This window comes from Microtus oregoni, unplaced genomic scaffold (genome assembly GCF_018167655.1).
Source record: "Microtus oregoni isolate MIOR12 unplaced genomic scaffold, Mior012 000015F_ref0000493, whole genome shotgun sequence".
Classification (NCBI taxonomy): Eukaryota; Metazoa; Chordata; class Mammalia; order Rodentia; family Cricetidae; genus Microtus; species Microtus oregoni.
The window spans coordinates 10,136,439-10,163,605 of record NW_024543074.1 but is presented as its reverse complement, the minus strand read 5'-3'; the positions used below and the strand labels follow the sequence as shown (position 1 = coordinate 10,163,605).

The following is a 27,167-nucleotide window of genomic DNA, read 5'->3' as shown; positions in this document are numbered from 1 at the left end:
CCCACCCATGAAAATAGAAGTACCAAAAATAGAAGTACCCTGAAAATCGGTACTGTTTTCCTCAGGTTGGGGGCGGGGGTGGTCAATTGTCAAACCGGACTTATGTTTGGATGGGACGTGATGGGGGGTGGAGCCGCTGGAGCTGAATGAGGACGACCAAAAACAAACAAACTCTGGACTGAGCACAAGGAAAGATGATGTTCCAGACTGCCAGGTGGACGTGAAAGGAAAGTGACCACTGATAGTGAAGCTATCTAGGAGTCGGCAGAGGGATTCCCTGCTGGGACGCCTGGGCCCTGCTCACCTCAGGTTCTGGGGGAAGTAAGAAAAGGTAGGCAGGCTAGCCCAGAGAAACAGGCTGAGGCAGAAGCTCAAGGCCTCCCCCTTGACTGCCTTGATATCACAGCCCTGACAGATACAAGTCACCACCCCGAGAAAGAACCAAGCTACCTCCCACCCTCCATGGCCCTCGGCAGGTGCTTCCCAGCATTGGAAGGGAAGTCAAAATGAAGGGGTGAGGGTGGGGCGGGTTGGGAACTGAAACGGTGGGACTAGATAAAAATAATGACAAAAATGTTGCCTTCTGTAAGACGTCTAACCCCTAAGCCAAGTCCAGGACTCCCTGGGAGGAGAGGCCACATTTCCTGGAGTCTGTAGTCACTTGTCAGGTGTGGCACCGTACCAGGCTCCAGGAAGGTAACCAATGCATTCCAAGGAGTTTGTGAGGGCCCCGATGCAGGCTGCTTGCTCAGGAGGCTGGGGGAGCATCCTTAGCTTTGGGGGAAGAACTGGGCAGGGGGCAAGGTTTGAGGAACAGGGAAACCGGATCATCAGTGCCTGGGAACCCTACGGGGCATCCATTGATGTGTGGCCTTTCTCAATCCACAACGGAGTGGTTGCCAATGAAGGACCGCTCAAGGAAAATTAACTGGCCAACCTTCCAGGCTCAGGGCTCAGTTTATCTTCTTAAGGGAAGAAGGTGACAGTCCCCTTCCGGGCCAAACTGGATTCAAAGAAAAAGGTAGTTTCCACCCCCAACTTTACAGCTTTGGTCCAGGTCCAAAGGTGGGGCTCTGGGCTGGGCTACGTAGTCTCCATGAGCAGATGAGACTATGTTCTCTCTACAGTGGGCACAGCCCGAGCCTACAGCCTCGAGGCAGCACTGGGGGTTTCCCCTTGGGTGGGTACCTCAAGCTGAGGATTTACTCTTTGGTCTAACCCAGGCTGGGGTGGGCAGGGGCTTGGGGAGCGTACTCCTGAATACGATTCACTAACAGTGCAGCGATGAGCATGGCTGACCTGGATGGCCTGTGGGAGATTTGGCTCCCGATGGAAATGGCTACAAATAAAACACCACTGGTCCTGGAAACAGAATGTGTGGTTGGAGATGACCTTGAGGGTTAGGAGTTAGAGGGGTGGGTGAGTGGGGCTCCCGGCTGGCTCTGGGAAGGGGGGTCCTGGGCATGGACAGGGGTGGCAGAAGGGAGTGCAGACTAGGAGACGGCTCTCAGACTCGCAGAGAATCCCATACTGCCCTTTAAACTTGCCATGACGTCAAGGGGAACGGGGTGGGGTGGGGAGAGAGGCAGGGTTAATTTCGGGTTAAAGTTTAGTTTCATAATCCAAAAGTTATCAAAAGAAAGAAACTGAACAGAGAAAACAAACATCAACACTCACAAATTTCAAGACTGTTCTTTTATCTTTCTCCCCTCCCAGGCACAGGTAGGAATGAGGCTTCTTTCCTCCCCCCCCAAACACTCAAGTTAAAAACCCAAAAACCAGAAACAGGAAGACACGATGCAATTGTGCAACCTTCCTAGGGCCTGGGAGTGGGGGGACACCAAGGGACACTGGCCAGAGGGCGAGGCGGTGGCTTTAGGGACTAGGGTGGAAGTTGAGAGTGCCCAGCTCTTTGGACTTCCCAGCCTGCCTGTTAACCACCAGATCTCTGGCAAACTGCCCCTCAGTAGCCCCCACCCTCAATTAATTCCCTTCCTGGGCCCCCTAAAACTCCAGTGGGTATCTTGGGGGAGAGGATCCTTTGTAGCTTGGAGGCAGTGCCAGTTTGCATGGAACGGATTTTCTCTGACGTTCCCTAATGAGCCTCACTGTGCCAGTTTGGGTTTTAGGCATTTGCCCTCTGGGCTTTTAACGCTCCACTTCCTGGTACCATCACCAGCACCCCAAGCTGCCCACTCTCTTCAGAGTCTAGTTATGAGTGCTCCAGAGCCCTGACCGTGGGGTGAGGTGGGGTGGGGTGGGGTGGGTGGGGTGGCAGGGCAGGGTAAAAGAGCTGGAGTCAACCTGCTCCGGAGGGAGGAGGTGGAAGGAGCAGCTATCAGAGGGGGTGTATGGCAGGAAGCCCATGGCACTCACAATGGGGTGACACACCCCAGTTCTGGCTGGACCTTACAGTATTGCTGGGGAAGTGCTCCCTAGCCACTGGAGGCTTCCAGATCTTTTAAAGGTTAGGATAAGGTCAGGGGAGAGAAAGCTCCAGTTTCTTTGGCGGCTGCTTGACTCAGAAGAGAGTCTGTGGCAATAGGGATTGAGGTTCCAGCAGCCTCGTTCCTTCTCTGACTTCAAGGGCTCTAGTTGAGCCAGAGTCAAAAGCCCACCTGTCAGGATTGACTGGAGGGTGAGCTTACTCGGTACCTCTTCGGTGGATCAGAGACCCAAGGAAGGGAACCTTCTGAACCTGTCAAAGCCAAGGACGGCAGTGACCAGAATGCCCAGAAGCTGGGCTTAGAGATGGGACGGTCCAAGGCCAAAGGGAAAGGCAGTTCCTCTTTGTTAATGGGAGCATAATTCTGCTTGGGGCTTGCAGTTCCCTAACTGTGGCAGACTCCTGTAGGAACAGCCCTGGGTGGTCAGGCCTTGGTGGAGCCTCCCTGTCCCTACCCCCTCCCCTGGGCTGTGGTGAGAGGGGTGCTGGACAGACGCAGCCACACAGATTGGCAGGGCTTTTACCTTCCCCTGCACACGAGGCATGCCTGGGAGCCGCCTGCCCCGCACACCTTCCTACCTGATCCTCGAGCCGCCGCCACTGCTGCTGCCGCCACTGGTCCATAAGCTGCTGCTGGGAAGCCTGGAGAGAGGGAAGAGTGGAGTCAGACGGAGCCACAGAGGACCCCAGGTCACACAAAAGGCAGCTAGGAAGGGCTTCACAGACAGCGCTGGGGGACACAGCTCAGGGGCTCTCAGGCTTCTGAAGGCACGGTATCCTTAGGTGTTTGACTCTCACACACTGGTCACCCCAGAAGTGCATTCTAGGAAGCACACAGCAGTGACTCAGCTATGAGGAGGACCTATGTCTTTCGAGAACTGAGTGGAGGCCTCAGTTGACCCTGCACTGATGCACGATGATGCCCCAGGCCTGGCCTGCTACTCCTTACAGGGATTTTGGTGTGGGGTCAGCTGGAGCTCCAAGGCTCTGGGAAGCACCTGCGGCTGGCGTCTTCACAGAAAAGGTGCCATGGCCTAGAGATGATTTTACTCCCAAAAGCTCTCTAAAGGTCTGGTCATCTAAAGCTCTAGATTGGTCAAAACTTTCTGTCTTCAGTACCATGGCCCCAGGCCTGAGGGCGAAGCCTTTGGGGGTTCCCAAGTGAATATGTACATGGGGCCAGATGTCAGATGGCTGAGGAGCTGACTCTACCTAGGGCGATCTCTGTTGGTTCTGCGTGATCCCGCTCAGTATTTCAATCTCCCCAGAGTTGTATTATTATATATAATAATACTCTGTGATCCTGGGGATAGAACCTAGGGCTTTGCACCTGTCAGGTACGTGAACTATCAGATTATATCCCATCCCACCCCATGGCAATGACAGGGAACTGAGCTAGGACTCCAGTATCTGAGGCTACCGTCAGATGAAGTCAGTGTGGAGTGTCCCCTACTCCTACCCAGGGATCCTTTTAGGTTGGGATTTGTACTGTCTAGCAAAGCTAGGCCAGGCAGGAATGAGTGTGCCTACAGAATGTCCCCATGAAAGACGATGTGGGCTGAATCCTTCCTCTCTCTTAGGCTTCTCTGGCCACTAACTTGACACACAAGTCACAAACTGGAGTTTATAGAGGCACACTTCCACACACACAGAGACAGATATCTTCTGCTACCAGTCAGACAGTTGCGGCCTGATCCTAAGACCCACTTCCGGGGCTATTCTTTAAATGATGCACACCCACCAAACAGCCCCCGCAAAGAGCTGCGTGACCAGCCACAGAGCCTGTCCGATGCGGCACTTCCACAGGACAAGGGAACAAAACATGCACCGGAAGAGCAGGGAGCAGAGGAGCAGAGGGAGGAGGAAATCCTCCACACAGAGCCAACTAGAAGCTCACTAAACTCTAAAGACTATGGTCCGAGCTACGTGGTTCTACGGAGGGCAAGACGTTCAAAAGGGAAAGAGCTACTCTAAAAAGGTCACGCTAAGCTACTGAAAATGCCAACGAAAAGAGACATACTTGCATTTAAATATGGTAATAGGGCTGTTGAAGGGGAAAAAGAAAGATCCAGGTGAAATAATTGCACACGGTTCTCCCAGGCTGGGAATGAGTCTCCCAGTGCCCATCAAGACCTTGCTGCTCCCTTCCCCGAGGGAGCCCGGGACGGGACTCCCCACCTAGTCCTCTCCCCAGCTCTTCCACGCAGCCTCTAGATTTCTGAAGATGGTGCTGAAGGAAAATAAGGAAGAAGTCAGGTTATTTCTCCTTGGCCCCACCTCTGTCCACCCAGCCTCCTGTTGCAGGCCCAGTGCAGGGCTCAGGGTTGCTAGGGAGGAGGAGGCAGCGAGGGGGAGACAGGCTATTTCTTTGTGCTTTCTTTACCCAGACACAACACAGGAGGTTTCCTTGGAAGCGTCAGAAGAGCTTGGTTGGAGGAAGGGGGTATGGTGAGCAAGATTTGTTAACAAAAGTTCTATTTTCTAGAGTTAAGCAGTTTGGACAAGAAGTCCAAGAGAAAGAGGGAGAATTTAAAAAAAAAAAACTTGTCCAAAAAAGGAAATCCATTATCTTTCAGCTCAGATAAAGGCTTCAGCTAGAGATGAAATATTCTGCCAGGAAGTTTCCTCAGCCACTGATGTGAACTAAGAGAAGGGTTTACCAGAGGCGGCTGCAGAGGGAGCCACTCTGTGTGTCGGCTGCAGCCCCCGCCTTGGTCACATCAGTCTCTCAGTTCTTCCCAATGTCTGAGAGTGAACCAGTGCACACCAGTCCCATGGTGTACAAGAGAGAACTCTTACTAGACAGGGCCTGTTCTGCTTTCTCCATAGTAGAAGTCAAAGTTATAAAGCCACAAGGACTTGGGGACCTTACCTGAGCTCCCTCCTGTAACCCTTCATTCACCATGTCTTTCATTTCTCACTGCCATTTTAAAGCTGATTTCCACCCCTCCAAATAACAGCATGTATTCTGTTTAACTCTAATGATGAAAGTGCTCAAATGCATATGAACCCAGCAGAAAGAGGAGGAATGTTTTGCTGATCAAATCCCAGATGGGCTGGTAACTACAGGCTGGCTATCTGTGAACAGGAATATACCACGTCCCTGCTGCCCGGGAACCTTCCAGTCATAGAAAGGATGCCTGGATAAATTAGAACTCGGCTAATGGAGGGTTCTAGATGAGGGCAGACTAGCGTGTAGCATTCTTGGTGGATGCGGTCGGAGCCAGAGATCTATTCTTCAGCCAGTTTGGCCTCCAGCCCTGGCTGACCCCTGCCTTGCTTGTTGTGTGACTTGGGCAGGGTACATTATTCCTCTCAGCTGCAAGGCAGAGTGGCTGGCAAGGTGACCATAACCCTAAGCTGTGGGCCCTGCACGAGCCTGTCTACCTATGAGGATGACAATCTCAAGTCCTCTAGGGTTGATGGTAACAAAACTTTGAGGTTAGTGACTTGTCTAAGTGAAAGATGGTGCCACATCCCTGTCAGTGAATGACACACTTTGATAGACTTTTTGGGAGTCATGTCCTCACTGCAAATAATAAGTCAATAGCATTTTAATTTTTTAAATTATGATGCCACACCTACATTTTTCTGCCTCTGTGGCACTTACTGCATTCTGTATTATTTAAGCACGGCTATTTTTATATGCTTCTTATTTCTCTTGCCAGAATCTCTTCTAGGACAGAATTCAGTCACATGGCCCACTTGGCCTCCAGCTCCAAGTCTTCCCAAACTTTAGTTGAGCAGAATATGTTGCTACCGTATATGGGGGGAGCTGGGAGCTGCTCCTATGGGTCAAGCGTAGCCAAGGACAGCACCGTCTGCCAGTCCAGCAGCCTGAATCCCCACTGGTCCTCCAGCCCCAGGATGGAAACTCACATACTCCCAGGAGCAAGGTAAACACAAGGGAGGATGCATTCTATAGTACACAGGAGTGCCCACTCGGCCAGACATGTCGATTTTCAACTCTGGTTTGAGAACCTTGCAGTACTACCTGGTTTATAGTGTTTATACAGGTTGATGTTCCTAAGGATCATGACTGGCTTAGTCTTTGGTACAGTCAGGCATTGGGGCCTTGAAAAGCTTCTGAGGATAGAGTCAAAATTGAGGACCTTTGGTGATAGACATTGGGTCACTGGCTGGCAGAATGGCTCAATGGGGAAAAGCATGGCAAATTAACCTGAGTGTGTGCCTTTGATCCCATGGACAAAGCTGGACACAGTGAAGCCCACGGGCCAGCTAGTCTGCAGTAGGCCGAAACAAGGTAGGAGCAGAGAACAGACTCCAGAAAGTCACTGACTTCAGTGTGTGCACGCACAAATAACAAGTAAAACAATAGCGTATGTTTTTGTTGTTTTGTTTTTTGAGATAAGGTTTCTTTGTGTAGCCTTGGCTGTCCTGGAACTAGCTCTGTAGATCAAGTTGGCCTCAAATTCACAGAGATCCACCTGCCTCTGCCTCCCAAGTGCTGGGATTAAAGGAGTGTGCCACCACAGCCTGGCTAATAAACTGTTTTAAAAAAAAAATCAGTCAAGTGCACAGCAGTACACTCAGTCACCTCTTCTACCTCCCAGGAGCAAGGGCCTCCTGAGAAGGTAGTGGAACCAAATCCTCGCCCTCAATCCGATTCAGAACTGTGGGTTCCAACCTTGCCTAGAGGAACGTCAAAAAACACAGGTTGCCCTGGCCCCACCCTCATCAACAGAATCAAGCGTTCTGGAAGTTTCTGGCATACAGTGTAGACAGAGAAGCCATGAGTTATAGGAACAGGTTAGGGCCTTTGCTTTTTGTAAACACTAACACTGAAAAGGTGTTGCTTCCTGTCTGGTTGATTGGGAGGTCAAGGTCTTTTCTGTCTCCTTTTTCCATATTCGTTTGGAAGAGATGTGGGCTTAGGAGGGCATTGCTGGAGTTCCAGATGGTCAATACTATTTCCGTGACTCAGGATGGGTCATGAATCCCCAAAAGGATGAAGAGAATTCTGGAGCTCCTCATAGCTTCAGGAGATATGATTTGGGGGAATCTTTCGTCAACTCCCATATGAACAGCCTTTTCTATGTTTGCCTGATCAAATGTTCTTCTGTTCCCTCCCCCAGCACATCCTGCCTCTCCCTACAGTTCCCATAGCTGGTTCAAACAGTCTTGGCTAATCTAATGTTGCTTCCCTGAATCCAAACAGTGGAAAATAAGCCACCGAAAGAAGAAACTGTTACACAGAATGTAGGAAACATGTCCTACATGAGTTTGGAAACATTGCCATCTGCCACTGGCTGGCCCAGGCTGCTCAGGCCTGCCTGGGGTGGCAGGGCTCAGCGCTTTACAGGGAATTCACAACTCTGACTTCTGGGCGAGACTGGAGGAAAGCTGGGCAGCACATAATTGTAGCTAGAGGAACCAGGGGTTCACATCAGAATGGACGCTCCAAAGAGGTGGTGAAGCTAATCACCAAAGGGACACATTTCCAGGATCAAACAGAAATGGTCTGCTTTGACGGTAGCTGATGCGCGTTCATTTCAAAAAGAACAGAATAAGCCCTGAGCTCCTGGCATTCAGAACAGGAACCTGACTTAAGACAGGCTGTTGGAGGAATGAGACCAGTTTTCCCAGGAGGTCCCAACGGCTGTGCAGATCCCTTAGACAGGTAAGGGGGCCAGAGGTTGCTGCTTAAGGCGGCGGGGGGGGGGGGGGGGGAGGATGCAGAAGAGAACGTGGCCTGAGGATGCCTCACTGTTGGCTCTTGGCTACAGCTGAGAAAATACATAATTTAGAACCTGACAGCTGTCTCTGGGGAGGAAGCAGAGGAGCCAAACTGGAAAACCAAGGCTGTCTGTGGCCAAGGGTAAGGGGTAGACATCTCGGGCCTGTTTTCTTCAGGGTATTAGCCCCTGAAACATGGAAGGCAAGCACAAAGCATGCTTCCACCTCACCCTGGTTGAGTTTTAACATGATTGCTACTTAACATGTTCATTCTCTGGCCGTTTGGTGGAAATAAAGCAAGGTGCATCATGATGTATCTGTGAAGTGGCAGAAGGTTTTAGCAATATTCTCCTTCCCTTTCTTTTTAAATACTGAACCCAGAGCTACAGCTCTAGCCCTTACCTTGAGGCAGGGTCTCAATAAGTTGCTCAGGCTAGTCTTGAACCTGTGATTCTTTCCTATGCTTCTGGAGTAGCACCAGGTCCAACTTCCCCTCAAGTAGGAAGCCTTATCTGGTGATTTTAGCCTAGCATCCTTCTCCTGGGCTTTTCTACCTCACTGCATTCGAGCCCTCACAGCAGAGTGCTAGGACACTTCATTCAGGCCCCATGTTGGCCAAAGAGCCCTCCAGGAACTGTTCTCAAGTCCTGGCCTCCTGCCCATTTATGGGATGGTTGTTATGTGCCAGGCACTGTCCTAAGCACTTGGCCAACACTCACAGCCCCTGCCCTGTGACTGCAGCTCCCGATGGGAAAATGGGGTTAGTTATTGGTTCTATCCGTGGGACGAGGCTCTGCAATTAGACTACATACAAACTGACTCTCTAGGACAGGGACAAACTGCCTAAGCCTCAGGGTGAGCTGAACCTCAGGAGACTATGGGTCCCCTACGACAAGAAGAGAGAGGAACTTGTGCCTCAGAACCTTTCGGCTTCTGTCTGCTTCAGTGTCACCATGGAGCTCAAGGACCTAGCAGCTAAGAAATGGAGGCGGCATTTGGACAACTCAGTCTTGGGGACAGAAGTAGAGGCTGTGGTCATTCCATCTCATCTTCCCCTCCAAGATGTGACAGCAGGAGGGAGGGGAATGGATGAATTCCCAAGACAGTGAATCTTGACCTAGCCTCCCAAATCTCATAGCTTCCACATAGCCGAGTTAAACAAATTTCTGAGTTTTTATGTTACTCCTTGTCACCTAGATTTTTCAAACACAGAATGGATAAAGAAAGCCAAAATCATATTTTCTCCCAACATGGTCTGAGCCATTTTGAGCTGATAAGCTTGGCCCTAGTTTCCTCTCATGGTGGTAGGGGGGTTGCTCAACAGACCGAACTCCGTCGGGCTCCCACTGCCACTAGCCTACAGCAGTCACATCTACAGATCAGGACAACGAGCGTTGGACACCCAGAACTTCCTGCTTTCCGGGAGCTCCAGCTCTGCCCTTGGTTCCATCTCCGGAAGTCAACATCTGGAATGCCACTATCATCCCCTACGGCATGGAGACTGCCCACCCTGGCATCTCTGGACAGGATGCTTTGAGTATCCACTCCGCTCAACGGAGGATTCCGAGGTTGAGGTGAGGTTCTCTGGAGTTCAGGGCAGCAACTTAGCAACTAGTACGGAAATACAGTATTTTAAAATCCTAAGAGCTAGCAGAGGGACACCTGCTAGCTTACTTCACAGGTTGGAACTAAGCAAGAACAGCTTTCTCTATGCCTTCCTTTTCTTGGCTATAAGAGGCTTGGCCTTGGCAATCAGCCACGTTAACGATGGTAGTGGCTACTTTCACTAGGTCAAGGAATTTCCATGTGTCTGTCTCCCACCAGACAAGAAAGTCATGTCTATTTCGTGAACAGACGATGGGGCTGCAGCTGAGGGAGGAAAGCAAATGAGAATAAGGGTGGTTCAAGCAGGGCGGTAGGGGCAGGGAGGTGGTTCATGGGAAAATGCTCGCACTGCCAGAATGAAGACCTGAGTGTGACCCCCAGAATCCATATTAAAGGAAGGAAGGAAGGAAGGAAGGAAGGAAGGAAGGAAGAGATAGACAGAGACAGAGACACAGAGAGACAGAGACAAAGACAGAGACAGAGAGAAAGCTGGGCCTAACGGTACATCCTCGCAATCCCAGAAATGGGGAAACAAAGACACGTGGATCCCTGGGGTTTGCTGGACAATTAGCCTAGCTCATTTGGTAAGCTCCAGGACGAGAGAATGTTTCAATGAACAGGTGGACTTCTGGAATGCCACCCCAGGGTGATTTCTGGTATACACACACACACACACACACACACACACACACACACACTGGGAGAATGAAGGGAGAGAGGGAGAAGGAGGGGGAGGGAGAGGAAGGGAGAGGGAGAGGGAAGGAGAGAGAGAGAGAAGCCTCATTTCCTGCCAAGACTCTTAAATACCCCATCTCTTCCTCATTTTCCTCCTCTGTGAAACACAGCTTCTAGCGTCTATGTCTGTAAGGGGACAGGAGATGATAGCTCAAGGTGCTTAGCACAAGTGCACTAAAAACTCCTATTTCTATTTTTTTATTATTATTGCTCAAGGTAACAGCAAGAGAGCTGAGAAATCCCTTCGGTGCTTCCTATTCTAAAATCCTATTAATTTACGTGATTTGGCATCCGAAGGGTTTTCATGGGTAACATGCATAATTTGTGCGTGAGCTAAGGGTTGTTTTCTCTCAAGCATAAGCTCCAGCTGTAGCAGGGTCACATGACGGCGGGACACAAAGGTACTTGCAAGGCTCGGAGGTTCTGGCCAAGGCAGCCAGAGATCACCACAGGTGTGATAATGGGTCCCAGAGGCCTGGGACTGAGTGGATCAACTTTTTCCCATCATGCTCTGGCCTGACAATGCTACCCTCCCAATATTTCTTGAGGACAGTTTTCAGGTTCTTGGCGAGTGGGGCAGGGCAGGGAACACAGTACGGTAGGGCCCAAGAGTTCTACCTGGATCCTTCCATCAAATGGAATCTTCATTGTTCCTCTATAGCCAGCAAGAGAGGACTGGTCTTGCATTTATCACCTGTCACCAACACTGGGTTCAGGGCTTGTGACACGATGGGTGTCTTTAACTCTGCACTGGCAGCAAAAGAAGAATGGGCGGAGGAGGCATGGGTACTGGAAGGGGAGGGGTTGCAGCCATTTTCTGCTTATAGCCTTGCCTGAAAGCACTGACGTTCAAAGCTGAGACTGTGGGGGGTGGGGGCAGGATGAGGGGGCCTGGAGAGCTCCAGGGAGCTATCATGAAGAGATACAGGCTGGGCTTGGCTGCTTCTGTCTTAGGAGCTGAACGTGCCTGAAGGAGGCGTCAAGTGTTCTCTTATGGCAAAGTGAGCCCAGCATTCCTGGATCACAAGGTGTCTGCACTGACATCCCACTGGCAGAGTCTATGTCTTGCTGTCTTTGCCTTGGTACAAGGACAGCATCTGTCCAGACGGTGACCACAGAATCAACGGATGCAGGAATGGGAAGGATGAAGCGGTCGTGCGCTTCTTTGACATCTTGCCTGCTAGTCTCTAGATCTAGAATACCCTTGCAATATCTACTGGGGAAACTTATTTTCATTTACTTTTTATTTATGCATCTGTGTATGCAAGCCACATGTGTGCAGGTACCCATGGAAGCCGGAAGAAGGCATCAGATCCCCTGGAGCTGGAGTTAAAGGTGGCTGTGGGACCTTCGAGAAGTGAGGAGCCATGAGGATGGAACCCTCTCTGTGGAGATCAGTACCTTTATAAAAAGAGAACCCAGGGCCAGCAAGACAGCTCAACAGCAGGTGCTGAGCAAGTCGGGCAATCTGTGTTCAATGCCCAGAACCAATATAAAGGTGGAAGGAGAGAACCAGCAATATAAAGTTGTCCTCTGACCGCCACATACCCTCTCTGGCAGGGATACTCCACCCCATTACCATGTGTGCGTATGTACACACACACACACACACACACACACACACACACACACCCCTATACACACATACGGACACAAGGTAAATAAATACATTTTTAAGAAAGAATTCAAAGAGTTCACTAACCGCTCCCTCCCAGCCCTCAAAGTGAAGATACAACAAGAAAACAAGTATCTGTGGACTAGGAAGTAGCCCTCACCATGACAATAAATCTTCCCAGCATCTAGAACTACCTAGGAAATAGATTTCGGCTGCTGCTAGCTCCAGGCTGTGTATTGTTATTATAGCAGGTACAGACCAAGACTACCTGCTCCCAACACGCTGCTATAGCCACATGGGTTGTACTGGGAATGCCCTAGCTAGCCACTTGGGGGGATGCTTCTGTAGGCTTGGAGTTTTTTGCCCAGTGTCTCTGTGCCCTGAGAGACTCTCTGGGGCAGGTGCAGTGGCCGTACCATGCGTTTTCCCAGCAGCCAGAGAAACAGAGCCAAGGGGCTCTTCTGGCAGAGGGTCCAGGCTGAGTCTAACTCAGTGAAAAACCTCTTTTTGGCTTGCATGAAAGGTGTAGTGGACACACCACTGCCTTCTGCTTGTCCTTGGCTGTTCTGGAAGGTACCAAAGCCTGGCCCCTCAGGCCGGATGTGGCAGTCTACCCAGAGTTTCACGTCTGAGGAATTTTGTTGTTGTAATTTTGTTTTGTACACTGTAGGCTTTCACTTACTTTTACTGATGACATAAAAACGGGAGGCTTGAGGAACGGTGATGAGGGTCCCCTGGTGGGACCCAAAGGGGACTTTAAGGCCAGTGGCGTATGTATCTGAGAAGGCGTGGCAGAGCACGCAGGTAGCAATGAGAAGAGACAGATCTGGTAGGTACCAGTTCTCAGCTCACAGGGAAGTAGGTATACGCCCATAGTCTCCCTCATTACTAACCTGCCGTTTCCCCAGACCCCCTCAGCAACCTGTGAGGCAGGGAGATGAGGTAGGACCACCTTCTCTATCTGATAGGTTTTGACAGGTAGGAACACTGAGGCCCAGGGTTTACGCAAGATAAAAAGAGCCCCATCTTCCAGCTTCCTGCAAGTCAGTGTGTGTGTGTGTGTGTGTGTGTGTGTGTGTGTGTGTGTGTGAGATGCATGTGTATGTGATGCGTTTGTATGTGGTGTGTGAGTGAGATGCGTGTGTATGTGATGGGAGTGTATGATGTGTGTGTATGTGGTGTGTGTGTGTGTATGTGACGTGTGTGTGATGCGTGTGTATGTGGTGTGTGTGTGAGATGAGTGTGTACGTGATGTGTGTGATGTGAGTGTATGATGAGTGTGTGACGTGTGTGTGATGTGTGTGTATGTGAGTGTATGATGTGTGTGAGATGTGTGTGTGTGTGATGTGTGTGTATGTGAGTATATGATGTGTGTGATATGTGTGTATGAGATGCGCGTGTGTGTGTGATGTGTGTGTGTGTGTGTGTGTGTGAGAGAGAGAGAGAGATGCGTGTCTGGTGTGTTGTGTGCTATGACCATGAGGAGCTGAGCGCTCACTTTGTGGCATCCTCTCATTTATGCAGAGAAGCTTCAAGAGGCACAGAAAGCTGATCGCAAGTGAAACCCGCAATTCCTGTCAATCCAGATTGCTCCAATTCATTTCTGCAAATGTTTATTAAGTGCCTATTAGGCACTGTGCTCCACTTTCATCTGGGAATAGAGTCAACTCCTGATTTTCCATGCCAGCGCGGATTGCTCGGCGATACTGCACACCCACAAGCCCCACAAGCCTCCCTCCAGTCCTGGCTGGATTTGGGGTGCTCCGCTGACTTTCAAAGCAGCAGATCTGCCTCCTGACTAAGCTTGCCTTTAATATTTAAATGAGAGGATAAATCCCGGAGTACACATAGGGCCAGGTGGCCAGCAGGCTTGTAATTTAAGAGCCCCTCTGTGAAGAGGCAACCGCTAGGGAGGAGTTTGAGGTGGGGAGGGCAGAGAAGGATTAGGGGTTGGGATAGGACAGATGGGAGAGGCTCTTCCTTATAAGGCCACGCCCTGCTTATAGCTTGGCCCTGCACAGACTCATGGATCCTCAGCTCCATTCATCAAGCCCGAAGGCTAACCTCCCTGCTTCCCTGCTGGTGAGAGGTCAGACACTGCTCACTGGATGCCACACGGGTTCCCCAGTGTGGGTATCTCTGGGATGGCATAGGGTGAGAGGGAGGATGGGGAAAGGAGCCCCTTCCAAACTGAAGCAGGATCAAGGAGACTGAGCTGAGGCTGAAGGGCAGGGTTGGTTGTCTGATTTCTGGGTTCTGATATTCCACAGAACAGCCCTGGAATGACCTCTCCTGGCCTAAGGCTCTGAGAACTTAGCCAGAGAGAGCAGAACACAGGAGATCAGGTAAAACTCAGTCCTCTGAGTGCATGCCCAGGGCTTTCGTTCCTGAGCTGGGACTGACCTAGAGGGTCTCTCACTCTGGAGGGCTACAGAGAGGAGTAGACAGAAGGGCCCTGAGGCTGCTCCTCACAGTACTTCAGGGACACTCTACACAGCACCCTAGGTCTTTGAAGAGTGTAGGATCTGTTTTTCTGAAAACATTGCAAAAATACTGTTCTTCAGATAGAATTGGCAGCTGGGGCAAGTCACAGCCTTTTGTTCATAGCCAGGGCTGTTCCCCCAGCCAGCCCACTTAAAGAATACTGTCTCCTGAATGCCCAGGCTGCCCACTCTGCCTCTGCAGGATGTGACTGGCCATCAAACTTGGTCTTTGCTCAAAGGTTACCTAGCAGCGGCTCTGGCTGACAAAGTCTATTTGAGATCCTTTCCAGATGAACAGGGCCTCTTTAAGCCAGGCTGCCTCACCTCAGGCCACCTCCTAGTGAGCACGGCTCAGCCAGCACCAGGGACTGTGACTGGACAGTGACTAAAGCGACTGAGAGCAAAAACTTGGTAGTGAATGGCTTAGTGGCTGGGAGTCCTGACGTGGTAATCCCAAAGGATGGCCAAGCCTTGGTTATTCCAAGACTGGTACACTAGAGAGCCAATCTCCCTTCGTCACAGTCACCTCAGAGACCTGATCCTACCACTAAAGAGCCAGGGAACAAACAAAATTTCTAGTCCTAGTTGCTGGAGCAGGGCTTCCCCAGCCTGGGACCTACCCAGACCCTGCCCTTCGCATACAAGGGCTCAGGAGGCAGGTGTAAGTGCTGGTTATAAGCCTGGCTCTTGGGGCTGGAGAGATGGCTCAGAGGTTGAGAGCATTGCCTGCTCTTCCAAAGGTCCTGAGTTCAATTCCCAGCAAACACATGGTGGCTCACAACCATCTGTAATGGGGTCTGGTGCCCTCTTCTGGCCTTCGAGCATACACACAGGCAGAATATTGTATACATAATAAATAAATATTTAAAAAAAAAAGCTTGGCTCTCCTTGGTGCCTGGAGCACTCTGTAGCTAAGGTGAGACTTTTGGCAGCTGGTGCCATAGTAACCTTATTGTCCTTAGTAGTGATGGCAGATCCCAAAGAGCCACCAGCCAGCCTGAGGCAAGGAAGAGGAATGGAGCTGAGAAGAAAGATGGGGGTAGACAGGAGGGGACATCCTTCTGGACTCACTAAGTTTCTGTAGCATCCTTTAGCCCTTCATACCCTAACTCGCAGAGGAAGGCAGCCTCCATCGCCCCTCCTCTGTAAACCCTCCTGCAACCCATCCCATGCAATGGGGGGCCTTCTGAAACCTGACCTGACACCCGACCAGCTCTCCATTCATCAACGCACTCAATGCCCCCGAGGCCTGACCTGGCAACTCCCCAGGGTGGGGGTAGGGGAATCCCATGCCACGCCCATCACTGATAAGCAGTTCCAGGCAGTGCCATCGTCATGAGGGGCCGAGGACGGGAAAATCACTCCTGGAAGCTTACTTCATCAGCAATGTCAATACGCTTTATTTCTAAAACTTCATTCTGGAGCAATTACTGATTTGCATGGTATATATTCTCTCTCTCTCTCTCTCTCTCTCTCTCTCTCTCTCTCTCTCTCTCTCATTTCCAACTCAACCAAAAAAGCAATTTCACTATTCAGAGTACAAGGTCACCTGGCTAGGAAGTGGCCAAATGGCACTGGAACAAGAGACCCTTTGGGTCTCCATCCGGAAACAGGTCTACTGTCCTCTAGCCTGCACCGCTCAGAGGTTAGGAAAGGCAAGGCAAGGTGTGTGCCTCAGCCTGCGCGCAACCGTCCAGACCCACACCTGATGCACAGATGTGAAACATTCGGGCGCTGTCTTCACTGGTGGGAGGAAAGTGGCGGCAGAGTGCGGGGCAGGGCACTATCCCGCAGCTGGCGCGAGCAGATGTTCCATCTCTGCTCAAGGACAGATCACCTCCAGCGAAAGCACAGGGCTGTGTGCCGAGGACGAAGGGAGAGCTGGGGCCAGGCAGCAGCCGGGGGGACTTGGCATGCTTCTACAAAATGAACTTGGCTGTCACTAGCTCTCGTTATTTAGTACATTCACCTCCCCTGGAGCGAGAACAGGACACTCTCAGGCTAAGAGACGGCAGCACACAGCATGTCCGTAGTAAACAATTTATTTTTCTACCTCAGTTGCTTACAGGGGGAAACATAAAACGTCATTAGGGAGCAGCCTAGATGAACTATTTACAGCAATGGGGAAACTCACAATGGCTGAACTGAACTGCCCGAGAGGCAAGCACTTCAGGACAAGCTCACCAGAGCAGAGCAGTTCACAGAAGCCAAGGTCAAACGAAGAAGAGGGAAGCCTACAAGCTTTGTTTCTGAAGAGCAGCAACCACCGCCACCACTCATGAAAAAAAGCTCGTAGAAAGATGAAAGGGAACCAGGCAATTGCTACATCAGTTATCTCTAACTAGAGGAGCCAAACTGCACGGACCTCCTGCCATGCTGACCTGCTCTATGGATATCAAGGACGCTGATACTCAAATGTACATATCTGTTCATACCGGGTCAGGCAAACAGAGCCACGGGTCACTGCCCACAAACTCTGGCTTTTGCAGGTACGACTGAACTGTCGTTACTAACTCAAGAGAACCCTACATTTCAAAGAGGGTTGTGGACGGGGTCAGCATAACACGATCCTTCCGGATAGGGGTGACTGTCAGGGTGCTAGCACTGAGGTGTAGCCTGATTTGGGTGGTCCCAGATGTCCTGTTCCTTCCCACCCTGGTGGTGCCATGGGGTAGGGGTAAGACACATGGGTGGAGCAGTGAGGTTGGGGAAGGGGGAGCCCAGTGGGAGGGGGGGGGTGTCTGTGCCAACAACAGGCAGGGTCAGGGCAACTCTACTGTTCCTTCTCAGACAGACAGACGGGTTCATTGTGGCAATAGCCACCAAGAGACCATTGCCCCAAAGGACAATGGCAACCGGACAGTGTTTACACAGCTGCTTATTCAGATCATATTTTGCACATGGTTTTATAGAAGGGTGTGTGTGAGTGTGCACGTCGCCACCGCGCGCCACAGGACACAGGTGCGCCCTCCAGATCACACAGCTGCAACCCCTCTGGGTCACCAGCACTTAAAAGCTTACGTCTTGCCCCACGAGATGCCCAGCAAGGCCGCTTGATCATTATTCTAAAAAGGCAGCATCTGCAGGATTCCTCCAAGGAATCCCTACCTTCTGGGGAGTTGGGGGTGGGGTGCAGGTAGGGGTGGGACTGGCCACAATGCATTCAAGAAGCAAAGTGGGAGGGCACAAACACACTAAGTTTTCCGAAACAAAACAAAGCAAAACAACGAGGTCTTTCCCAGAATTTAAAACAGGAGAAATCATGTTCGTTCACTCCATCAGCCAGACAGGACAGATTTCAGTGGGCCCTGCCAGCAGTCGGGCGGCTCTGGCACGAGTGTGTACTCTCTAGAAATGATGGCAAGCCCCCACTTGTGATGCTTCTTTTAAGAGCTTGTTGATAACAATTACATCTCATGAATCGAAATCGGCAAATAGTTTGAGAAGTGAAATGGGACCAGACACGGAGCACACAGAGTTGCTAGTTAACAGAGTCAACAGAAGGGAGAAGCCCAGAAGGGGAGGGTGTGAGGACGTGGGCAGACCACTGGTGACAGGACCACCATTCCAGACTCAACACTGATGCGAACGCAGGGCTAGGGAAGACCCAGAAGCACGAGAGGCAGGAGCCATTGGTGAACGGCTCCCCAGCCTTCCTAGAAAAGAGCCCCAGCCCCAATTCTGATCCAAGGCCGTACAGCCCGTTTCTCAGCACATCGTGCTTGCTCTCAAACAACCCTGCAGGTGGCTACATGGGCTAACCTGTTTAACACAGTTGTGTGGCCCACGGAGATCTATTGGAACTACATGTCACACAGGTGGGGTGAGACCTGGACCTCAATCAGTTGAGATGATGTGCAGGTAAAGACATGTGCAAAGAACTTTGGAAGGGCTGAGGCTCCTGTCTGCTGAGAAGGCCTCAGACTCCTGCTAATCCGTGAAGGCTGTGGTTTGAGAACCCTGTGGGCTGTCATCTTTCTCCCCGCATCCCTCTAGGATAGACTCAGAAGGCTTAGGAGGGGCGCGGGACTCATGCAGGACCTCAGAGGGGCTAGAAATGGGAAGTGGGCACAGGATAAGGATTGAGACCACGAAGAAAAAGCATCAGGACAACTTGGTGGTGACAAGAGCTGTGCCAGAGTCAGAAAGGGCCAGGATCGAGCCCCAGGGCACGGGAACTGCTCTACAGAACCACCCAGAGGAGGCAGGGAGAAGGCAGAGCACTAGGCGGCCCCCACTCTGCAGTCCCACCGCCTCCTTGGCCACACCCACCTCAAACAGTCCTTACAGAGTGACACCGGAGACTAAAGTCAGGACACTCTCAAGATTCCATGCCAAAGTCCACCAAGCCTTAAGCTCTGTGACGATGTCAAATTTGAGTCTAGAGCCGGGCGGTGGTGGCGCACGCCTTTAATCCCAGCACTTGGGAGGCAGAGGCAGACGGATCTCTGGGAGTTCAAGGCCAGCCTGGTCTACAAGAGCTAGTTCCGTGATGGGCACCAAAGCTACAAAGAAACCCTGTCTCGAAAAACCAAAAAAAAAAAAAATTGAATCTAGAGGGACTGACCACATCCTGAACTCATGACGGGAAGGACACAGGAGGCAGTCTAGGCTTTGTGTCTGGGGCCTGGCAGGGTGTGAAAACAAATAGATGGGGTCTTATGCTCCATGAAGGGCAACTCCCAGAGGCTAGGGTCATGGAGTGGGGTGGGCTCTGACCTCAACCTGACTCCTGACATACTAAGATAAAGGCTGGGTGGTTCACACCTACTCAGCTGCAGAAAGATAGTTGTCTCTCTCAGGTCATGGAATAAAAGACTCTTCTGACTACAAATGGATAGGACACAGAAAGTTTGGTAGCTGAGAGTGGACTGTCCAGCCTATGGGCCAGGGAATACTGCCTGCCTGCCTTCAAGGCTGATGTCCCCCCCATATTTAACCCTAGTGACTGGCCACAGTTGAAGAGCTGGCAACATGGGGAAGATGAACAGCGTCTCCAGGCATAGACACTGTACCCACTCCTTATCAAAGCCTTGACTTCCCAGAAGGAACCAGGCCCCTGAGGAACACCACCTCAATTATCCAGCCTCTGCTGGCATGTCTGTCTCTCTGTCTGTCTGGGGCAGACCCACGTATGTGGGCCACAGAGTTAGAACACTACCAGATACTTCCTGGGCTGGTTGAGACAAGACAGGGGTCTTAGCATGGGGTCCACCTCACTGTCCTCAAAGTATCTCACGTTGTGTCCCTCCGACATGTACGCACCTCTAGAGTACCATATCATATCTTTTTATGGAACAACACTGGGCAACAGAACCCTCAGTGGGATGGAAATACACTATTTTTCACTCTGAGACAAGCCACCAGCCTCTGGAATGAAGCCAGTGTGAATGAAGACCTCAGGTTTTCCTTTCTCCGGAATTTTAATTACTACAGATCTAACTTTTGGTGGCCTATGGTACCTAGTTGGCCAGTGGATACTGGCAAACGGTCAAGTATTAGATGTTAGGATCCAGGCTGCCTGGGCTAATTGCTGCCCCTTGCTCACTGTGACTCTGTCTCTGTGCCTTGGGATCCCTGCCTGTAGTGGGGGTAAACTAGGCACCATTTAGGCCTGAATACAGATTTCTGTCCCAGGAGTCCAAGCTGAAGAGAGGCTGCGGAGAGAGTCCGCCAAGGGTCCTTGCGGACAGCATCTCCCAGAGGGGGAAGCTGCCAAGGTCACTCATCGTTCTACGTGGATTTCTGTAGCTCCATCTCTCTCCCTTCTGCCTCTGAGCCCGCAGACGGAGAGCTGCACTGTCCGTCTTTCAAAGGCCCCACTCACCGAGCATTCACAAGTAAGAGAGGTGAGGACCAGAGCACGTGACTTGCCACACAGCCACTGGTCCGGCTGGAACCAGAGCCAGGATAAATGTCTAGGTTTCCAGTACCGGCCCTGCACATCTCTGTCGCCATTTCAAAGCCTGAACTGAGGCCAGTGCTAGCCTTAGACCTTTCCTCCACAGGCTCAGACAGCCTTCCCTCAGGCCGGCTTTCTGTGCCTTCTGCTCAGCACTTCTCCTAGGTCTCCAAGTAGAGATGTGATAACCCCAAGAATAGTCAGTGAGTGTAGTGCCCCCACCCACCCCCCACAACCCGCACCGGCCCATGCACAGTGAGAACCACAGAGCACAGACTTCCCTTACATCAGCGCTGGCTATATTATATGGCCTTTGAATCTGACACACTAGGCACCCTAATATATCCTCATCTGTGAGGAAGTTTACCTCACAAAGAACATCAACACTCCTAAAGCATCATTTCCTGCAGCATCCTCTCCATTTTCCCGAGACCATACCCACGGGCTCCTCAGCGCTAAAGCACCTGGGCATGGGGGGGGGGGGCGGGCGCAGTGTCATGCCCAGCTGTCTATGCAGAGTAGAACGAGAATTTGTCGAGTTTTTTTCAGGGTACAAAGCATAAGTCTGACCCTTGCAACCTCACCAGCGTACATCAGAAAAGCCCGACATCAGGGCAGTGGAGAGGATTAGAGGGGAGGAGGAAGGGAAGGCAGGCTGGGAAGCATTAGACAGGCAGATGTGAAGAGCAGCAGGCAGCAGGGATGGTGGATGCAGCAACGAGCCCCGGGCCTCGTTAATCTCCCAGAAAAGCCCGAGAACAGGCTTGGGGGCAAAGAAGGTGAGCAGAAGGGGTTCCCCACCTCTTCTCTCCTCCCGTTTTCCACCAGCCTCAAGGAAATACTCTAGTCCATTGGAAAGTTCCAATTATTCCCTGACCATGAACCAGAGAGGACTCAGAAGGTTGACAGGTAAGCAAACTGTGTTCTCTCTCGGAGCATCTCTCCGCTCCCCTCCAGATGTCTGCCTCCCAAATTTCAAAAACCCCAGCATCTAAGCCACTTACCTGGGAACTGGTAGCCATAGCTAGGAGCGAATCCGGGGTAGCCTCGGCCATAGGTTGCCACAAAGTTGGGGTAGCCTTAAACAAAGAGAGAAAGAACGAGGTGTCAGACAGTGGCCTTGGACCTGGAGTGCTATTTCATGGAAGGTGACAGCGAAACCAGCTGTGGCTATGCTCATAGAATGATGTATCTCTGGGGAGGGTTTCTATCCAGGCCCTGGATCCCCCTCTCTCCCACGGCTGGAGGTGTGACCGTGAGAATGTTTATAATTAACCCATATTTAGGCAGCCAGACTACGTTCATGAACCTGAAGAGTAAATACCACACGGAAGGAGGAGCACAATGCCTGCCTCCAGCTCTGACATTTGGAGAGCTTACCCTGAATGTACTTTACCTTAAAGATGTTGACAGCAGGAGATTAAAGTCCTTGTACTGCCTTCTTTCGAGGCAGTGGACAGGAGCCAGAGCATCACACGGGGCAGGGGTACTCTGGGATTGGCAATTTAGTAGCTACACAGAGGGCTGCCTCTCAGCTTAGCAAGCCATGGCTGAGAGAGGCGGGGGCCCTGTCCCAGCATAGACACTGCAAAGAAGTGTGTCTTCAAGAGAGCTAGAGGGACTGCGTGAAAACATGTACCAGGAAGCCCCGGCTGAGCTCTGAAGGCCAGGCGCAGAATTCTCATGGACAATACATGGTAGATGGTTTGTCTGACCCTTCTGCAGCAGGTGACTTACTAAGGGGCGCTGAGAGCCCCTCTAGTGAGTCCTGGAGGGGGTGGGCCTGCTCCACTTTGTGAAGCAATCTCCCATTTAAGAGGTCACTTCAATACTGCTCACCTCATTCTTCACGCCCCATCCCGATTCTAACAACAGTGGAGGTACATGGAGCCTTCCTGTACTGTAGCTTCCTTGGTCACAGCAGCGCCACAACTACCTCCTGCCCTTGTCCCCAGAGACCTATTGTGCCTCCTTCCACCCTGTGTGGGTTAGCTCAGTACAATCATACTCCAAAAATGTCACCCCGGTCCCCTAAGCACAGTGGCTAGCCCTCAGCTTTGGCTTCTGAGGTGGCTGGCTGGTGGGTGTCAGTCTGGCCAGCACTTGAACGAACCCTGCTTCTGCCTGGGAGGCAGACCAAGGCAAACGTTCACAGCTACCCGCACCTAGAGCCAGTGCACAGAGGATGACAGGTGATTCTGAGTGTTTACTCTGGCATCAGCAGGACAATCCAGCATCCAGAGGTGCCAAGTGGCCCTCTGACCAGGCCATTCCTGAGCTGTCCCCTTGGCTGGCAGCTGGAGCTCTGATGGCTCAACTCTCTAAGCTCCTGTCTGCTTGCCAGGCTCCATTCCCCAGCCTTCCTGCTAATTCTCAGCACCACGGCTCTATAATAATCTTTGCCACTCCCAGAGGTCAGAGGCACTTCTGTTTCTACCAAAAAGAGAGTGGAAAGACACTTCTACGGTGGGTTTAGGGCAGGCCCCAAGTTTTCCAGAAGACGGGGAGCAGTGGCCACTCTACCTGTTTCTGCTCTGCTTGCATACTCCCTCAAATCACAAGCTCAGGGGGTTCGTTATCCACCTCCCCATGGAGTCTCATACCAAGCACACTACGACCCTGCTCACCTGTATTCCAAGTTCTCCTCCCCATCACGAGTCAGGCTTGGGAACTCTTCCCACTGCCAGTCAGTGTTTATGCCTCAGAGGCCCAAAGTTAAGCCTTGCATGGTTTTTTCCCTAGAGATGTTGGAGGAGGGTGGCTTCACCACTAGACCTAGGTCACTCATGGGTCTGGAAGTCAGGAGACCTGGTATCTAGGCCTAGCTCAAGACCACGCCCTTGGGGCTGACTATGGCCTTATTGTTTGAGTCTCCCTAAATTCACACTGGAATCCTAACCATCTGGGCCTTTGGGAGGCAAATGGCTCACAAGAACACAGCCTTTAAATGGGATGAATGCTCTTTCAAGGAAGGTTCCAGAGAGACCACTGACTCTCTCACTATTTGGATTTCCTAGCATTCAGGATTGAGAAATAGATGTCAATTCAAAAACTGATTAAGACCTATGAGATTCTGTCACATGACTCTGACCTAAAATGGGGGTTTCCCCCTTTCATTTAGAGGTGGAATCTTGCCACAGGTAAAAAGCCTTGCAGGTCTTGACATTGAGGTGCTCAAATTCTCAGCAATGACCAGCTGTGGTCCTTGCTACAGCTGGAGCCTTCCCACCTGTGAACTAACGCACTGGCCAACTGGGCTAGCTCTACTTCATCTGGGCCTGGTCACTGGCTCTGTCCTAGTGAGATTATCCTCCAGGCTCATGATGCCTCACTGGCAGAAGGCAAGACAGAATGACCCAGAAACACTGTACCTACTTGTCTCAGAGGGGCAGGAGCCTAGGAGGCCACTGAGCTCAGAGTACCTGATGGGGAAGAGAGAGACTCTGGTGGCCAGACCCCAGAACCCTTGATACGCAATGGCTGTTCGCTGGAATTTATATTCTGGATGGACAGCTCAATTTTTCTCTAAATTAATCATCTACTATCAAATCAGATCTTTCAGGGCTAGATTTCTGATAGCACTATTTCAACAATATTGATAAATGGATTATAGGCAAATGGTCAAATCACTGCTGCCTAGGGATTTTCCTGAAGAAAAAATGGCTCCTTTGCTGCTAACTTCAGAGCAGGGTCCTAAATTTGAAGTGTTAATTTGACAGGAAGAGCAAAAGCCCATGCATCATTTCCCCTGAACGCAGGTGAGGAACAGTGGAATGGCTAGTCCCTCCTGGTATGCAAGCTACCTGTACAACTTCGTTGCAAATATTCTCCCTCACGCAGATCCTAAAGTCTTCAACACGGAAAAAGAAACGTACTGTCAAGTTCCCACGGACTTTGGGCCTCACCCTGTTCTTCCGGATAGGCCAATATCATCATCACCCAAGGAATAGAGATGAAAATTCCACACCTGCCACGCTGGGGGATCTCATCTCCATACCCCCAATACTGAATAGCCTCTCTGTCAGGCAGATGAAATTATAAATTTATAATACAACATTACTTCAATTTTCCTCTTCATTTGCGGCTGTGCAGCCCAGCTCTGCTCCAGTGGCTCAGGGCCCAGGCTGCACGGGGGAAACCGGCTGGCTGCATATCAATAGCCCATTACAGTAGACCCGCGCGGACACTCCGTCAAGCCACATTACAGCAGGACGACCCCGGCACCACTTCCATTAGCAGCTGGGCCCCTCCCATGCTGGCCACTGCACAATTTATTTGCTCCAGTACTCTGGACGCCTGATCAATTCCACAGTAATTATCTCTTGTCACTAAAGGAAAAAAAAAATCAGGCCTTCTGCCTGGATGCCCACCTTCCTCACCCCGAGGCTCTCCACTGTGGCCGCACAAGTAAGAGAGGGATAATAGAACTCGGGTATGCTCGAAAATTCTTTGTGTGGCCCCCTCCTCGGGATGCTCACAGGGTTCTCAAAACTGTGGCTTTAGATCTCTGCTCCTAACTTAGAAGCGTCTGCATCTTAGATAGGCCGTGGCTTATCCAGGCTCTTAGGCAACCACCTAGTATCCTGAAATAAGGCTTTGCCCAGGCTCTTGACTTCAAAGAGACAAGAGAGAGGGGTCATTTATATTCCAGAGAACACAGTGAATGTCTGCTACAAGTGCAGGACTGCCTGGGACTATGATGATAGCTCCATGAAGTCAAGCGAGGACCAAGAGCCCCTCATAGGCAAGGATGCGGAAGCCAGTCCACAAAGTCCCACGGTCCAAAAATTCTCCCCAGCTGTAGGGGCTCCTCCACACCCGCGCTAATTTAACCTTTAATGAAAAACTATTTGAAAGTGAAACTTCAGTCCCTTAGGGGCATGTGCCATATCACAAATATTCAAGGGCTGTAGTGCACATGAAATGGGCGGTCCCCACACTGGCGAGCAGACAAAGGGCAGTCTCACAGACTCAGAAGGCTCTATGGACCCATTGCTCTGGAAGGATAAGGGACAGCTGAACTTGGAGCTACTTCTGTCTTCCAAGAAACAGGTGCACAAATTAGGACAGACAAACCAGTATTTTAGGGGAAAGATAAACTCCAGAAGAGTCTACAGACAAGTCCAGGAAGGTAAGCGGGTCTCCTGATCTGGAGTCAATGTGTGCAGATCATGGCTCCCCAGGTCTTTCAATGATTGATTTTTATTTATTATTTATTTGTTGCCTTCAATTTACAAGGCATTAATGTTGGGGAGCACTGTCCCAGGGTTTTGCAAGGATCTATTGGGACAAATGAAGATAAGAACGCTTTTGGCTAGCTGCTATCTGGCCTATAGCGTCTCTTCTCCTCCGTCTGCCAAGGGACACTTTTTTACAAGGCTTCAACACTGAGCTTTCTCTCTCTATCATGTGTTTAATAAATAGCATGTGCCCAACCAGGCCAAGAATATTAAAGACAGTGGGATTATGAGGCTAAAGGCAGAGAAGGCCAAGAAGAATCAAATACATCAAGAGTCACGTGTTTGATTTTACTAAGTCCATTTTCATTAAGAAAACCCAGGAGGACTCTACAGCATCAGGCTGGATGACTGTGGGTGCTCCCACAGAACATGAACAATGGGACAGGACCCGCGGGTTGCAAAAACATCTCCACTGATGGCACAGTTGTTTCTGGTTCTGTCTGGCTCAGAAGTAAGAGGTGGGACCTTGGAGCAAGTCCCTTTCTCTTCAGCCCCCTCCACTCTTTTAAGGAATTCTCACCATCTTTTATTCCATCAGATTAAGGGCTGTGAAAGCTAAAGTCAAAACAACTTGCATTTGCCCCGAGGATGTGGGCAGCCATATCAAAGGAAATAAAGAAAGAATGCCATACTCCCATTTGCTTGCCAGCTTCCCTTTTCTGAGACCTCCTAAGGGATGGAGAAGATCCTGAAAGGTTTTAAAAATTAGTCACACGCTGCCCCAGTCATAAGACCAGCATGTCTGCCTCAGCTCCTGACTGGGATTGGAGGCAAGGTTCTCATGCTGGCACTTGCTAAACAAACGTTGGATGAGTGAATTTTGACATCAGTGCCTTATAGTTTTGCTTTTAAATATTCTTCTTAGAAATTACCTTCATTAATGAGTATTTATTTTGCAGGGTCTCGCGATATAGCTCAGACTGGTCATGACCTGGGATCTTGACTCAGCCTCCTTAGGGCTAGGACTACAGCTGTGTACCACTGTATCTCGTTATTCACAGTGATTTTTGTTTGTTTTTCATCAAACAGGGTTTTCACATAGTCCACACTGCCTCAGACTTGCCCTGTAACCAAGGATGACCTTGAACTGCTGATCTTCCCACTTCTACCTCCTAAGAGGATTACAGGTATGCATCACCACACCTAGCTCTTCAGTGAATTAATTCTTTTTCATTTTATTTTCCTTTAGGAGCTAAGCTCATCAGCCAAACTGTTAAGGGCAGTGATAGCAGGGGTTCCAGGACTGATATGCACACAGTGCACTGTGGAGTAGCCCTACCCAAAGAGGAGACTACCCCAGGCCACACTGCGGCGTTAGAGGACAGACACGTAACCAATGAAGCAGCTAGGGAGGAGGAAGTCTTCCTCCTGATTCCTCCTAAAGAGCCAGAGGCCCATGGACCACGTTGCGCCATCAGGGACAGGAAGGCAATCCAGGGTGCCT

The 27,167-nt window shown here is 50.8% G+C and overlaps 1 protein-coding gene across 8 annotated transcripts in view; it reads right to left on the bottom strand.

Annotated features, from left to right (window-relative positions):
- Nucleotides 1-27,167, bottom strand: part of Msi2 (musashi RNA binding protein 2) — a 370,828-nt gene that overhangs the window by 23,760 nt on the left and 319,901 nt on the right. For 4 of the 8 annotated variants that reach the window (XM_041664105.1, XM_041664106.1, XM_041664109.1 and 1 more), the window contains exons 10-12: nt 21,488-21,562; nt 4,467-4,490; nt 3,026-3,088 (exon numbers count right to left, since the gene is read on the bottom strand). In XM_041664105.1, coding sequence (XP_041520039.1) covers nt 3,026-3,088; nt 4,467-4,490; nt 21,488-21,562 — 162 coding nt within the window. The remainder of the gene's footprint in view (nt 1-3,025; nt 3,089-4,466; nt 4,491-21,487; nt 21,563-27,167) is intronic. The other 4 variants (XM_041664107.1, XM_041664108.1, XM_041664110.1 and 1 more) reach the window with 1 other exon arrangement.